At 31.7% G+C, this 16,311-nt stretch overlaps 1 protein-coding gene across 6 annotated transcripts in view; it reads left to right on the forward strand.

Annotated features, from left to right (window-relative positions):
- CPEB2 (cytoplasmic polyadenylation element binding protein 2) overlaps nt 1-16,311 on the forward strand; it is a 63,374-nt gene that overhangs the window by 22,561 nt on the left and 24,502 nt on the right. For 3 of the 6 annotated variants that reach the window (XM_063107861.1, XM_063107858.1, XM_063107860.1), the window contains 2 exons: nt 6,131-6,181; nt 13,776-13,799. In XM_063107861.1, coding sequence (XP_062963931.1) covers nt 6,131-6,181; nt 13,776-13,799 — 75 coding nt within the window. The remainder of the gene's footprint in view (nt 1-6,130; nt 6,182-13,775; nt 13,800-16,311) is intronic. The other 3 variants (XM_063107863.1, XM_063107859.1, XM_063107862.1) reach the window with 1 other exon arrangement.

Genomic DNA, 16,311 nt, shown 5'->3' on the forward strand with positions numbered 1-16,311 from the left:
ACGTAGTTGGTTTCACTAACTACTGATGATTCCTATAAGCTAATCAGATGATTCCTTCATAAAGTCTATGTAGATCTTTTCTTTCAGTCTGGGAAATGGACCTGCATGTACATCTGTCAGTCTTCTGTCTAGGAGCTGTAGGCCTAGCTGCTAGCCTTCTTCAAAGAGCTAAAGAGGGGGCTGTATGCCTCTCCCTGGTTCTTTCAAAAACTAACAAGCAATCACCAACCTTCCTATCTTTCGTTCTACCATACATCTACCATCAGTGATAACCAGAGCTTCTTATTTCTGAACCTATCCAGGTGTCTACTACAGTAAAAGTCTTGTTTCCTGATGGCCTTCTCTCTACACACACTGGCTTAGGTTTGTGTTCTCAGTGATTTCTGATCTGCAAAGTCAGTTACCACTCAACCATTTACATTAATAGCTTCCAAAAATTTGTCGACGTTAATCTATGATCCTGTTCCATTCTCTATGTCCTAATAGGGTTATGCCTCTTTAAAACTTAACTGTCATTTTAGGGGGTTCCGAGAGCAACAGTTGTGAGCACATGTATTCCGTCTTACATGTTCAGTCGAATGTCTGTAATCCCTAGTCAACTTCTACTTCCTCAATGAAGACTCCCTTGCACCCCTGTTAAAAGTAGATTACTTCGTGTTAAACATTCTTAGAGAATCATTTATTTTTAATCAAAGCACTTTTCTCATTTATTTTACATTAGGAGTTTGTCATTATTACTTTTATTTTTTAATATGTATCTTTTACATGAGACTTTGTTATACGGGCCATGACCATATCTGTTTTTGCTTTACCTTGCATCAGCATCTGTCATAATGCCAAGCAAATGGGAGTGGCTCAGTACATTATTGGTTGGATGAGTAGACATTTTTTCATACTAACTTATATTTTTCTAGATAAATATTTATTTAGAACTTTTAAAAATGATTATATATTGTATCAATGCACATAAAATTATTTGTATAACCATTCCCTTCAGTTGAATATTTAGGCATTTTAAATTTTTAAATAAATTTCAGTGAGCTTTTTCTGTGTTCCTTTCCATAGAATAAACTTAACATGTTTGTTTTTGAGGCTCTAAACATACACTGCCAACTTATTTTTAAGTTTAACTGGCAATGTTTGATTGCCCATTAGTTATTCTTAATAGTTATCAGCATTATTTTCATTTAAAACTATTTTACAATGAAAAGTTTTGTCATCATTAGTTTAACTTGGTTTTAATGTTACTTGCATATGTCTTAATTACTACCAGTTTTATTGTAATAACTATATAATACATTATCTTATCAGATGATTAATGATTTAACTTTAGTCTTTTGTTGTTGTCTTTTGTGATTATAATTTACTTGAAACAAAACTTTTTGGTATTCTGTGTTCCATGGTGTTTCTTAGTGCAAGTCTTAAAATTGGTTAATATTGTTAGGTGAAAATTTATAATAGGATGCTGACTTAAAGAGTGAGTTAACTAGATTAACTTCAATTCAATCTAAAGTTGATTGATGGCTTTTATTAGATGTAGGTATAGAATGATTCTTTTGTTTTCTTAGGATCTGGTATTTTGGATCTAAGGGTCTTTTCTACATTTGTATGATCTTATTCTTAGGCTTTGTGAGGCATGCATTGAGATTTGGGAGTGAGGTCAGGAATGACTGTCCTGCCCCTTGGATCTGAGCTGAGATTGGAGTTATTCAAGGTTGGTAATGACCACATTCTAAGTGGATTTTACCAGACTTTATATGAATAAACTTTTTTTTTTTTTACCCTAATTGGATTTAGAAGTTAAATGTAGATGATAAAAAAAAATTTGAAGAATTCATCAAACCAGTGGGAGCAATGCTTTATTTAAAGCACATCATGAAGAAGTATTATATGTCTTCAATTGAGGACGTGTGTGTAATATATATATGTATATATATTACACACACACACACGTATATATGTGTGTATATATATATATAAAATGTATAAAATCATACATATTATTTATTGAGCACTTGATACATGCTAAGCACTGTTATGAGGGCTCTACACGTATGTATTACCTTATTTGATTGGCACAGCTAAGAGGCAGATATTTACCCTTATTTTACAATTGAGTGACTATGGCTTATTCTTAATATTGTCCAAGCTTCAACAGCTAGTGAGTAGTATAACTTGGAAGCTCTTGAGTTTGTGCTTTTAATCACTTCACCATACTCTTTTTTAATTGGTCTAATGTTAATTTAACTCAAGCTCTTTATTATTCTAATATTTGATTTAAATGTTTATTTTCTCTTAAGAGTTGGCAGAATATGTGGCATTGCTCCTTAGCAATTTTCTCATCACTTAAGAGGAATTGGTTGACTCATTAACTGTGAATATTGGGGCTTTGGAGTTCAGTTTTTTGTATGTATTCATGAAAGAAAAGAAAATAGTTGTAGAGAAAGGAAAAATTTATCTTGGCAAAGAGCAAAAAGTAGTACTTTTGCAGTATTGCCTCCACTGCTCCCAATACTTAAAGGATTTAGAAATGAGCTGAAATAAAGTCTTGTTCTGTGATTTTTCCATTTACTTAGAAAAGGTCCTTCCTATGCCCCACATAAAAATACATATTAAGGTATCTGTGCTTTTGATTGAGTCCGTGTTTCACATAATGGAATACGATATTTTATTAATCTGTTTAACAAATATTCACGAGCCTATTATGTGCTAGGCTAGATGTCAGAAGTAGAAAAATAAAAGAGACAAAATTCTGTGCTCCTGGATCTTCTGTTTTAAAGAAATATAAAGACAATAAGAAAATGTTAGGTAATCGGTACTATGAAGAAAAAATATAGTATCACGGGGATAAAGAAAGAAGCTGCTGTGTTAGGCAGGATGATCTGTAATGCCACTTCTCAAAGCCCTGAGTGAAGTGAGGGGTACGAGCTTTGGTCATATCTGAGCAAATGCATTTCAAGCAGAAAAAAGAAGTAGAAATGGGACTATGCCTTGCATGTTTGAGGAACAGCAAAGGGGCCAGTATAGTTAGAATGGCAGATGATGAGAGCTCAGATATTTGTTCTAATTGTAATCTGGTAATTTGTCTATACATGTGATAAGTTGTGTGCAATTGTCATATTTCTTAGTGTTTTTAGTTGCTCAGATATACATTTAAAATAGCTAACATGAACTAAGGCTTATATGTATGTTTATACAGTTATTATTTAAAATGATAATAGACTAAGATGACAATTTTTAAGATACTGTAGCCCCTCTAGTTATTCACTTATACTAAAAATACATATATTTTTTAAAATTATTTATTTTAAATTTCATAGTATCTTAAGGTAATTGTTCATGGAAAGATGCTTATTATTTTTTAATTCTATTTTTTCATGAATTTTTTCAAGTACCCTCATACACATCCATTATCTATAGAAATATTAAAACATTATGAAATTATTACACTTTATCATATTTTCACAATAATAAATAAGCAATCACCTGGTTACCTAAAATTCAGTTTGCGCAAATTTCTTACTAAAGGACTTTATTTGTAAGCTTAGGTTTGGGACAACAGGAAACTCATAAATGGCTTAAATAAGATAGAAGTCAGTTTCTTTTACAGAAACATTAGCACTGCTGGAGTGGTATGGTGATTTTCATGGATCCAAACTGTGTTTATCTTATCCTTCTGTTGTTAGTTATTACTATCAACTGGCAGGTTCTTAGTGAAAGCAGTTTTAATAATATCTTAAGTAAAACATAACTGTAAAAGTTAACTTGTAAAAACGTATTAATATTTTCACTATGGTAGAAGAAAAGTGATTGGATAACTTAAAAATGATTCTAAATTTGCTTACTTTATTTTGGAGTATTTTATTAGTTACCGTGAGAGACTTTCCTGTGTGGGGGAGCTATAATATTTTTAGAACATATTTGCAAATATATGCTCATTTGCACGTAGTTATCTGTCTTTTATGTCTTTTAAATCTGTTCAGAGCCAAGATGTCAAAAGACTATTAGCGGTGTATCTTGGGATAAATAAAGTGAACAGTGAACCTATTAGAGAATAATTATATGGCAGTTAAAAGCTGAGTGTCTTTCAAAGTGGAGCTAGGCTTCAGGATTAAGGCTTTGCTTAATTTATTTTTCCAGGAAGTTTTTTCCTGAATCCCTGGGTTTGGTTAAATGCTCCTTTGTGTTTTTTAGTATAGTATACTGTTCATAATTCTTTTAGCACCTGGCAGATTTTATTGAAATTGTATATTTGTGTATGTCTGCGCTACCACATTATAAGCAGTGTGTCTTACTCATGTTTGTATCTTTTGCATCCTACACATTGTCAACATAGAAGAATTAATTAACTTGTTGTACTGAACAGCAGTACAGGTTGCCACTTCTGTGGGAGTTTTTATTTTAAGTTTCACGTCAGAAACGACGGTATTTTTTTTCATGCCCTTAAATTGTTCTCTAAATTTGGTCATCTGTAACAAGATGTTTAGAAATAAGAATATTTCCAGCATAAGCTATTATATTTCAAAGTAATGTTCAGTATTATTGAAATCCAGTTTAGGCAAGCTGTGCTTCCTAACTCTTTCTATCTTATATCTCCTGTACATGTTTTCCTGTTTCTCACTCCATACTAAAGTATCATAACAATAAGCCTATTTGGGTTTTTAGAGTATGACAACTTTGTTTAAGAGGTTATTCAGTTAACTATTGTCATGCTGCATGAAACTCAGGAGTAAATAAGAGGTGGCAAATTGTCTTTTTGAAGGATAGTAACGCTTACTTGGCTTACCTGTGTTGTCTGAAGTCAAAACGTACCGTTGTTACATTAGAGCTCAGATGGAATGTGTGTATGTATAGCTATTTGTATATCTATCTATCTATCTCATATATATATTTTTTTTATGTCAAAATTGAATTATCTTTACCACTTACTCTTGCATTAGTAGATGATCATATTCTTCTACTTCATGACAGAAGAGCTAGCAGACAATCTCTGTCTTGTATGGAGATATTTGGATAAACCAAAGGGCCCTTAAAGTGTAGAGTACTTGCTGAGGTAGTAAAAGTAGATGCAGCTAATCTGTACTCTTTACTAATCATGTCACATTTATTCGTCACCCTCTGGTGTCAGTGCTATCAATAGTGTCTTTTTAAAGGGACTGTGCTGAAAATTGCTAAAATGCAATCTTAGACATTTAATTTTTAGCAAATTTCTAAATGGATTTTAGTGTGCCTTTCTAATAGTCTATCAGAGATTCAGGCATTAGAGAAAAATCTTATATTTTAATGGTCTAACAATAATAGTCATCCTTGCTGTTGGCATTTAATCAAACAAGTGTTATAATGTGAAAACACTACATATACCACAGTACGTTTCATGCCCACCATTTTTCCTTCTCCAGAGGAGTATGTAGAACTGCTGTCCCTTCTGCATTTACTAAATGCAAAATTCTTGAATGAAGAATGACTCAGAGGAAATACTATGCTACTGTGATCACAGGCTTTAATATTTTTATTTTGCATATTTTTATTTTTAAATCATTTGTAAACTTTGAACAAGTTTCCAGTAACATTTGTAGTAATACATTTCAGATGCTTTTATTAAACTTCTTTACTTAAATACAACTGTATAAAACCACATTGATTTAAATGGTAAGCTGTGATGAGTTTTTTCTGCTTATTTTTTATTTTAGCATTTTATTTGTTTTTGATTTAGATATATTAATTCCTTTTCTTCAAGTTTTATTTTTGGCAAAAAAGATCTGTAGAGAAAATTACACTTTTGAAAAGATTTTTAAAAATTCACATCCCATATTAAGTTTGTAAGACCAGGGTATCTACATTGATTCTACATTTCAACAAGCAAATAAGCTTTATTCTATTGGCATTTCTCCCAAATCACATTGTGATTTTATGAACTAGGAACCAAGGTTAACTGCCTTTGGTTAGTTTTCAACTCTCAAAGATAATTTTAGTTAATATACCTTAGTTAAACATTAGTTTCTTAGTTCTTAAGAAATATACTGTGCTCAATATTTCTTTCTTATGTTGCCCTCATCTTTTTTTTTTTTTTTTTTTTTTTTTGCTTTTCTAATAATTATTCCTCAAACTCCCCTTTCCTGTCTTTTTAAAGGTCGGTTGAGCTATCCACATCCAGGAACTGACAATCTGTTGATGTTAAACGGTAAGTTTAATAAAAATATTTTGTTTCCAGTTGATTTATATAAATAAAAATGATTAAATTTGTTTCTCTGAACCTCCCCCATACATATAATTTAATCGTATTATAATTATAAAAGCTACAATTATTCCTGTACAAACAGCAGAATTAGGAATCATGGCGTGTTCTGGTTGGCAAAGCAGTCATTGAAGTATGTTTATGAGAGCATGATACAATTCAGTGATCACAGACATTGGAGGCAGTCCTACTTTGAATATTTACTTTTAACCTTGGGCAAGTAACTATGACATTAGTTTTCCCATCTGTGAAATGGGAATAAAATCTCAAGGTTTATTAGGAGAATTAAATGAGATAATGTTTGCAAAGTGCATAGAATTTGTTACTTAGTATAGATAGCATTTGTGTTTATGTTTAACTAGGGAATATACTGGTGGTTCTATAAATATGGTGGCCACACTAACTTAATGTATTCTAACTAGAAATTTTACATAGTGAAGTTCACCAGGGGTAGGAAAACAAATTTTCATTAAAGTTTTTTTTTCTTTCTGTTGGACAAACATTAATGTATTCACAGAGGCAGAGGCACAGTACTCAGTGCATCTGTGATTGTGGAAGTAGGGATGGAGGATTAAAATACTCCTTGCAAAAGTATTTTTAAATCAGCAGTTGGGTGGGGAGAGGGAAATAGTAATAGAAATAGTATTTAATTTAAAAATATAATAATATAATTAGAGTGGCTTGAATCTTCTATTTCAATTAAAGCTTTATTGAAATAATTTGTCAATGAAGTTGGGAACAAAAGCTGAAAATAAGACCAATGTAAACCTAGACCATGTGAACTAATACTAAATAAAGACTATAGTAGCAGAAAGGTAGAAATAAAGTCTAGACCACTTGAGAGATTGTCAGAGTAGATAAAATTTTGTAACGAGAGAAAAATTGAAGAAGCAGAGCATTAGGTGAGGTGATTGATTGATTCAGCATTTGATTGTTATGTATTGAGTTGTCCACCACATGCCAGCCTAGTCTAAGCATGGGGTTATCTAATTATTGAGGATCTTTAGGATAGTTAGGGGTGAAATTGTCAAGGTACTTCTGGGGCCAAACTGAACACTGTAGGCTGAAGCCATGTCTAGGCCAGACCTTACAATCGTCCAGTAGACCACATTTATCAGTTTAGGGAATTACATAGACTTTGACTAGAACGGTAGTAGAAATTGCATCGAAGGACTTCTTCATTCAACTTTTTTTCTACCATGTAAGAGGGAAAAAATGTATCATTTGAGTAGCTGGTCTCTGACTCTAAATGTATGAGTAAAATTTATGCTGTTGAAATTGAGTGTACAAAACTGAAAAATAGCTTGTAATTTTTATTATTCCCTTTGCTTGATTTATGAAATAATGGTAGTATTAGGTAACAACAAATTATTTGTGTTGATCTGACTTCCTTAAATATTTTTCTTTTTAACATTCTATGTGGTAAATAAAGATCACTCACATTTCTATTTTAACTTCTGAAAAAGCAATTCTGTTGAAAACTTTGAATTTGCGTATGTTTTACATACTCAAAGTACATTTAAAAGAAAGTTCTCTATGAGAAAATTTGTTAGATCATTAATAGATGTTCTTAGATTACTGAATGGGTAGTGAGCTAGGATGATCCAGAAGTATATGTAATCTCAATAAAATATGTCAGTTATGTATGTGTAAGCAAAGAGCTTAGTAGCCATAGTGTTTTTGCAACTTACAGTCTTGGTTACACTTAAAATTATTAAACTAATCAAAGATTTTGTCAGTTGCCAAAAGCCTTTATAATAAATAATCTAGATGTTAGGTTGAAAAGTGTTTTATCACATAGTAAACACTAGAATATTTTATCCTGTGCAAGAGTTGCATTTTGTGGATAAATCCACTTTTTTTAAAAATTATGTGGTCACTCTTAATAGTCTGCTATTTGGGGCTACAATGCATACTCAGTACAGGAAGTTGTCCTGGAAATTCTGAACTTTCTCTGACAAGAGACTAGGGGAGAATAAAAGATAATGAAACTAGGGCATCAAAATGTGTTTAGCTCAAGGAGGAAGAGAAGGCAATGGTGAGAGATTGGTCAAGGCACACAAAGCCACAGATAATGAGGAATAGGTTTTGGTGTTCAATTGCATAATAGGATGACTAGAGTTAACAATATTGTATTGTATATTTCAAAAACAGAAGAGAGTTTTTTTTTAATGTTCTCATCACAAAGAAATGTGATAAATGTTTAAGATAATAGATATGCTAATTACCCCAATTTGATCATTGCACAATATATATACATGTCTCAAAAATATCATGTGTAATTTGTACACTCAAAAATAAATATTTTTAAAGTATGTTTAGCTTGGGAAGAGAGACAATTTGATCCAAAGAGAACCTTTTTTTTTTTTTTTTTTTTACTTGGGATCATTGGTTAAGAAGTGAGGGAAGAATCACATAATATTGGGTATATTTGTGGGGTAAAGAAGCATTTAATATTAAGGATTTAAATAAAATTAGTAGACATCAAAGTTATTGAATAAAGAACTAGGCAAAGAAGAGGGCACTAAAAAGTAAGAAGAAAGTTTCTTGAGCTATTTTTTAAGTACATGTAACTAAACTATATTTCTTAGCACATTGTCTCCCTAGGAAATATACGGAATTCAGTGATTTTTAGTACAAGTCTCTGAAATAGTGATACCTCATAGTACACAGATCTTTTTAAATTATTAAAGTTTTTTTAAGTATCTTATGGAATTAACCCTATTAAGCAATTGTTTAAGTAAGTTTTAGTACTTAACCAAAAAATATATCTAATATTGTTGACTTGCAAAATTTATTACTATCAGTTTTTTGTTTTTTGGGTTTTTTTTGTAGTGATTTAGCAATAGTTCATAGTGGTTGGTACCACAAGCAATGAAGGCAGATTATCTGGGTTTAAACCCAAATTTGCTTTTTCTATATGTGTAACGTACAGCTTCCTACCTAACTTCACTTTGACTCAGTTTCTTCATGTCTAACAGAGAGAGAGCATACTGCTTTCCTCAGGGGGACTGTTGTGAAAAGTGAGTGAATTCCTTCACGTAAAGTATTTTAGAACAGCTCCTGAGAGTAAATGTTACTGTGGTAGTGGATGATCATGAACAGTGACAAAAATGACTTTGAAAGAGTAAAAATCATGTCCTATGAGTAGATGGAGTTGGATGTGTTTACTTTGGAGAATATAAAATTGAGAGAAGACATAACTGATATTTTCAGCTGTTTGAAAGATATTATATGTAGTAAACAAAGAAGGCTTGTTTTATATTGTTGTGGAAAACCAAACTAGCACCACTTTGTAGAAGCTATGTAGGACAAAATTTGGGCCAAATTAAAAAAAAAAAAAAAAAAAGCAAAATAACTCTCTGAGGCAGTGTTTTTTAAAGTGTGATGCCCTAGCTCCTTAAAGTGCCCAGGATGATTTCTGATGGTTCACAGATACACATTAAATTAAATGCATGATTGTTGGAATTAAAGAACATTGCTTAGAAAATACAGAACTGACAAGTCTGTGATGTTACCTGCAGTGGCGCTAGGTTTGAATCTCTTTAATTAAAAAATAATATATAAATAATAATATAGTTATTAGATATGGAAAATATTGGAAGGCTTTGTGATTCTACCTTAATAGTTAATTAGCAGTCATGGCTAAACTTTTAAATATTGCTTCAAGTAAAGGATAAACAGAATAGAATAAAAAGTCAGGAAGTTGATCAAAACAGGTAAAAATATGAAGTGTCTCTGGCAAATCCTTAACTCTGAGCCTCTGTTAATTCAGATATGTATAAAAAAGCTATAATGCCATATTTGCATATCTCCTGAAGTTGTTATATAGATTTTAAAAAATTTGAACAATAAAAAATGTCATATAAATATAACTGCCAGTAGGCTCCTACTTCTGAACAGACTGTGTTCCTCAGATCAAGTTGAAATCAAATTGAATTGACTTTTGGAGACTACCACTATTAAATAATTCAAATATTGTAGAAGAATACACATTTTGCATCCAGAAGCATTATATAAGAATGTATAGATTGTCTAAAAACCAATGGTTAAGTACTACCTGAAGTTATAATGACCGCTCGAATGTTTATATTTCTGAATGTATAAATCTCACACCTTTTATTCTCATTAGTAAAACAATAAAACAAACAAACCAAAGCACCCTCTGTTTTCCATAGTAATAAGAAACCATACATAATGATGTGTCATTCAAGTATTTAATTCTCTTTAGATTGCACTGTACTCTCCCCCCACACACACACCCGTTCTCCTGAGGAAACTAGCTTACGTTTTTATTAATACATATGGCGTGTCAAAGGGGAGCAAATAGAGCAGAGGTATGGGAGGGGGGATGATATTAGCAAGCTAGTTTGAAATTTAAATTTGCTGTGATTACCTACATCTAGCCATGTATGTGATTAAGAGCTTGCTGCACTTTTTGAGGAAAGAAGGTATGTGTATCTTTGAGTTAAGAAAATTTACTCAGTAATGAAGTTGTATTTTTGAAGGCAGATGCTCTAAATATACTATATTAAGTCATGAAAATAGGAAACTTGGGTAACCATCACTTTTTGTGCTGGTAGAAGTGAGTAAATAAAGGCAGATTTCTTTTGGATCTTGAAAAGGATTGTGATTTGGGGGTGTAATTCTCTCCTTAGTTTTGGCTTTATTGAGTTGAAATACGAATTTCTTTAGTTTCTCACTCAGAGAACTTTAACCTGTAATCCCACTGATTTGGTATGTTTGCCTGTTCCTTCCTCCAACTGCAATAATTCAGCTACCACAACTGTGGCTGACAGCCAATGCATAAGTGCACAAAAACTCTAATCAGAATGTTAGAATTATCCTGTTTCTTTTTTTTTTTTTTTTTTTTTTTTTTGTAGCCATGGGTTAGAACCTGAATAAAATTATTGGGAACCCAGGATCAAATTGTAAAGTCGCTTGTGTAGGAGAGGTCTGTCTTCAGGCTTTTCTGAGTCTTCTTATCTTTAAATAAATACACACACAGAAACACACACAGACCAATATATTTTTAATATACATGTGCGTATATGTATAGTCAATTCCTCATTTTTGTAGAAATGAGGTTATATTTTTATAATGCTTTATAAAGTATATGTACTTGAGATTTAATGTTAATCCAATTTTTATGGGTTTTCCTTTTTTTCTCTAAATCATATTCTAAATGAGTTTGGAGTTGCACATTGTTTGAAGAAGTCTTTTTAAAAATGTAATAGAAACTTAATGATTTTCTTTTCTTACTCTGGGTGTATCTGTAATTCTGATTCAGTTATAGTGGAACATACTCCAGCAATTCACATAGAAACATTGTAGGAAAGTGAGTACACACACCATTGCTTAGTGTGGTGTACAGATTAGTTATTTCCATGATAGAGAATCAGAAATGTTTCACATGTTTAGCTTCATCTGCAGTCAGTGCTATTTTTGGTAATTCAGAGACTTGGAATCTGAGAGTTGTCCAAAAAATAAGTAGAATAGCTCTTTACAGGATTCTAAAATTCCTCAGGTATGAGATAGCTGGAGAAATTTTCTAAACAATTATGTTCGTGCCTAGGAATGAAAGGATACTGTGTTTATACATATTTTCACTATTTTAGCGTTGAATAGCCTCAACTAAGAACGTAATAGCTAAGAATATAAACTGGTCATGATGCCATTAATTTTCTCAGTAGGTCAAGAATTACGTGTCACATTGTGACTATCATTATTTGTTATCTGACTTTAAACTTGTTGCAAATAGTTTCATTTGCTTTATAAATCTTCCACCCTCTACACCCACGAATGAAATTGCCCAAAATAAACTTAGACTGGATTAATACCTTTAGGCCTTGACTAGGGATAAGCAGGAACCCCAACTCCTGATATTCGTGCTGTGAAATATTTGGTGGCCTATTGACTATTACCAGGCTTAATACAACTATTAAGACTTCAGAGAATTCACTCTTTTCAGCCTATTCTTGATAGTTCTATTAAAATTCCTTTTATTAGTCTGATTTTCCACAGTTGATCTCCCATCACTTCAAGGCTTTTTTTTAAGGCCTTTATGAGTCTTAAAAGACCTAGACAACATAGTTCTAAATGCTACTTCCACTCCTACCCTTACCCTAAACTAATATATAGACCAGGTAAGCTGTGAAATAAATCTGCCAGGCTTTGAGGTAATTGGACAAGTTAAATGTGTGGAAGATTATATAGCTAGGTAAAAACACTAGAATGACAGAGATGCAAATGAAATTAGTTTTATATATATATATATATATATATATATATATATATAACTCTGATGTAAGCCTTATTTATCGGCTTATTGTAAATGACTAAGAGTTGATAAGTTTGTCCTCTCTACTTTTGTTATACAGGAACTAATGCTATATTCTCATCTCATAGGCACACTTCTTTTTATCAAATTCTTAGTATAAAATTAAAAACATCTCTAAGAATATATTTAATGATGTGAAATGCTTTCTTTTGATCTATAAGTTTTATTCTTTGGGGGAGACTACATTTCTGACAATTTTTAAGACATATTTTGATTTGAGAGCTATTCAATGTTGAATTTTTCCCAGGCCTAAAAAAAAAAAACCCTATGAATATTAATTAAGATCTTAATTTTGACGGTTTTTTGGTACTGCCTTGGCTTTATATATTAATTTCAGGTTAAAAATGCTCATTGTGTACTCAGATTTGTGGGTTGGAGTTATTTAAAAACAGGTCGTGGATTTTATCAAATTGATAGTTTCTTATATTTTTTCCCACAGGAATTATGTAAACTGATAAAAATATAGATTGAAATGCCTTTATACTTTATACTTTTACAGCATTTAACATATATACTATTATCCATGATGATATTAATAGTAATTTGTATCTAAATCCCTCTTACACCAGAGGTAGACATATAAACACTTAGTAGAAAAAATCATGAGCTATATAGTATATTAATCATTACTCTATGCAAGTCTGAACATGGATTGATTTCTTACTCTCTCTCTAAGCTGTACAGGTTTGATAATAGCAGTTTAATAGTGGTTTATTTTAGTCATTTGTGTCTTTCAGTACTGCTTCTGTGCAGGGCTTGGTATAATGTGGATTGGATTTGCATAGCTATTTGTTGGACGATATATGCCTTATCACTCTTTATAATAAGTAAAAAAATAAGAATTTAATTCAAATTGTTTTCATTAATTGTTTAACTGTAAAGTGTTGTATATTCCTATTATGATCAGATGAAACAAATATTAATTTGTAAATTTTAACATGAATAAGAATAGTATATTTTCTATTAATTTCACAGAATTTTATATGGTTCAGGTGAGATATATATATATATATGCGATGAAAATGCTTTGTAAATGGTAAAACATCATGCATATGTTATATAGTGACATTACCATAGCTCTTAAAACAAAGTAGCACTAATTTCCAGATGCCCACATAGCTTTTCATATCACAAATATTTGTATATGTGGGCTTACTTTTAGTTCTGACATTTTACAATTTGTCCTTTGTTTACATGCAGCAAGGAGTTATGGGCGAAGACGAGGTAATTCATTTCTGTTTGCTATGGTATAATTGTTTCTAATGGGGTTTTACTGATCAATGTTGTAATTATTTTAGATATTTTATGCAATGTCTGAAAACTCACAAAATTGTATTTTGATTTGACCACTTCCCAAAGTTTTGAATTCTAACTTTATTAACCTTTAAAGCATATTTTTATACTAATTATGGCTATTTAATAAATGTTTTCCTTTTAAACTATCCAGATTTTAACTATTATTTAAAAAGTTATTTCTATATCTTTTAAAATAAAGCTGCTGTTTATAGTTTGTCCACTTCAAAAATATGTTTAATAAATATTAAAGTGGCATGCAATATGATTTTTCTACTTTCTAAATCTATAACTGACTATCTTATCTATGGTTTATGTTTGACCCAGTTGAAAATCACACATATACCAAATAGATTATTGTTAACACTGATTATAGGAATCACGTTCCTAATGTTTCTCTGTCTTCTAAGAATCTTTTGCTCTCTCTCTCTCTGTCACACATACCCACACCCCCACCCCCACCACAGACCTACATTCACACCTACTCCTTTCCCTTTTCCTTCCTCACAGTGGTATTCCCCTTAAGGTTCTTGTATGATAGCCTAAGGAAAAGACTAGGACTTGTGATCCAGGACTATTATTGAACTCCCCAGGAAAGCAGCTAACTTTTTCTTCGCTAAAACTTTTACATGTGCAGAAATTGAGAGGGGAAAAAAGTAGATGGGATGAGAGGAAGCAAAAGTAACTTTACAATACTATATTTTCCTCTAAGTGAGCAGTAATCATGATATATAGTTCGGTTTGTTGTAAATGTCACGTTAAATAAAAAGGGTTTTTCCTGACCTCTAATATCCTCCTTTAGGGGCGGGAGATGGAAAGTAGTAATAGTGCCTTTGATAAATTTTACATACATGTGCCAGTGCTTCAATTTCTTTTCATCTAGTCATGAATGTATGTACTTTGAAAACAAACAAGCAAATCCATTTGCCACCACTGACAACCAAAACTAGTGTTTTATATTCTTAAGTGGTATTTCCAGTGTTATATTTTATATTGTTTGAATTTAACTTCATTTTTGGAATCGGATTCCTTTAAATGCTCGACCAAATCTTTTGGCTTTTTGGCTTTCTAACTAAAAAATTGGAGGAGATAGAAGCTGAAGACTTAGAGAACTGAAGCTGAATAACTTTAAGGACTGCTATTAGCAAGCTAAGAAGAGAGGGGGAAAGTTTAAAATTTTAATACCTATTTTCAGATCTGTGGACTAGCTTACTTCACTATGCTATTTTAATATGGAGCTTCAGTTCTCTTGAAAACAACCACTTACCAATCTTTGACTTTTAGGTATTTTTGAAAATGCAGAGCGATTTTTAGTGACTTATGTTTAGTCTAATTTGGCTTACTCCATTATAAATATCATGATGTAGGAAGTTCTTAGGAACAAGGTATCAGGAAATCATGTTGTTATTTATGTTCTTTTATCTCAGTTAAGTATTTAAAGATTCTGATTATGATATTAAGAAAAGCAAAAATTTATTTTCCTGCTTTTAGATAGGAACTTCCTAACATTCCTATATGTCTCTATACCCTGGGAGCCATGAAGAGTTGTTCTACTTAAGAACTGCCTCCCAGTGTTGGAAGAAGGAAGACTCTCACATCGTTTTAAGGCTTCTGGGAAAAGTGTCCTCTAGGACAGAACTGACAGTTGTCACACTTGTTTGGCTTAGTATAAGGGGTGATAAGCCCAAATTTTTCTCTCAGTTTATATGGCATTAGTAATTTTTTTAGTTGGTCTGTGAATAATAGAAGGAGTCTGCTTTTACAATTTTGGTTTTGGTAGTCAGAAATAGCTCTGAGAGATTTTATTTGAATTTGAAAGTATTTTGACACAAAGTAATAAAATATTTTTTAAACATCCTGCATACAAAGGGACGATCAGAAAAGGGCTAGAAATAGTCTCCTGGCTCTCTTCCTATTTTCTACTCATTTTTTTTACCCATTCTATAGTAGATATAATATCAATCTCAGACCTTTTAACCACCAAGTTTACGAGCTTCATGATTTTGATTTGATTCCATCAAAGAAATGACTATTTATTTATTTAGTCATTTTTCTTTATTAAAAAATGAGTCTCATATCATATATTTTGTTCATGTGGAATGTGTCACACTGACTTGATATAATTTTGCCAAAAATAAGTCACGGTCCTTTCACCAATGCAGTGGTGGGTAAACAGTATTATTTTTATAAGGCATTTTAACTTTTGGAGACTTAGTTTAGGAAGATCTGGATTTTTATGTTACATTCCACCTTTGACTCACCTTTCAGTCGGAACACAGAGTAGCTGTTTTCATTTAAAAGACTTCCCACTTGACCAAACCAAATTACTACAAGAAAGAATTTATATATTTAAATTTTTTAATAATGTCAATAAGAACTTTATATCAAGCTGACTCCAGATATTAATAAAAAGATCTTCTGCCTCAGAGCTGGGGGCAGCATT

The sequence above is a fragment of the Cynocephalus volans genome, chromosome 9 (genome assembly GCF_027409185.1).
Source record: "Cynocephalus volans isolate mCynVol1 chromosome 9, mCynVol1.pri, whole genome shotgun sequence".
NCBI classification, from domain to species: Eukaryota; Metazoa; Chordata; class Mammalia; order Dermoptera; family Cynocephalidae; genus Cynocephalus; species Cynocephalus volans.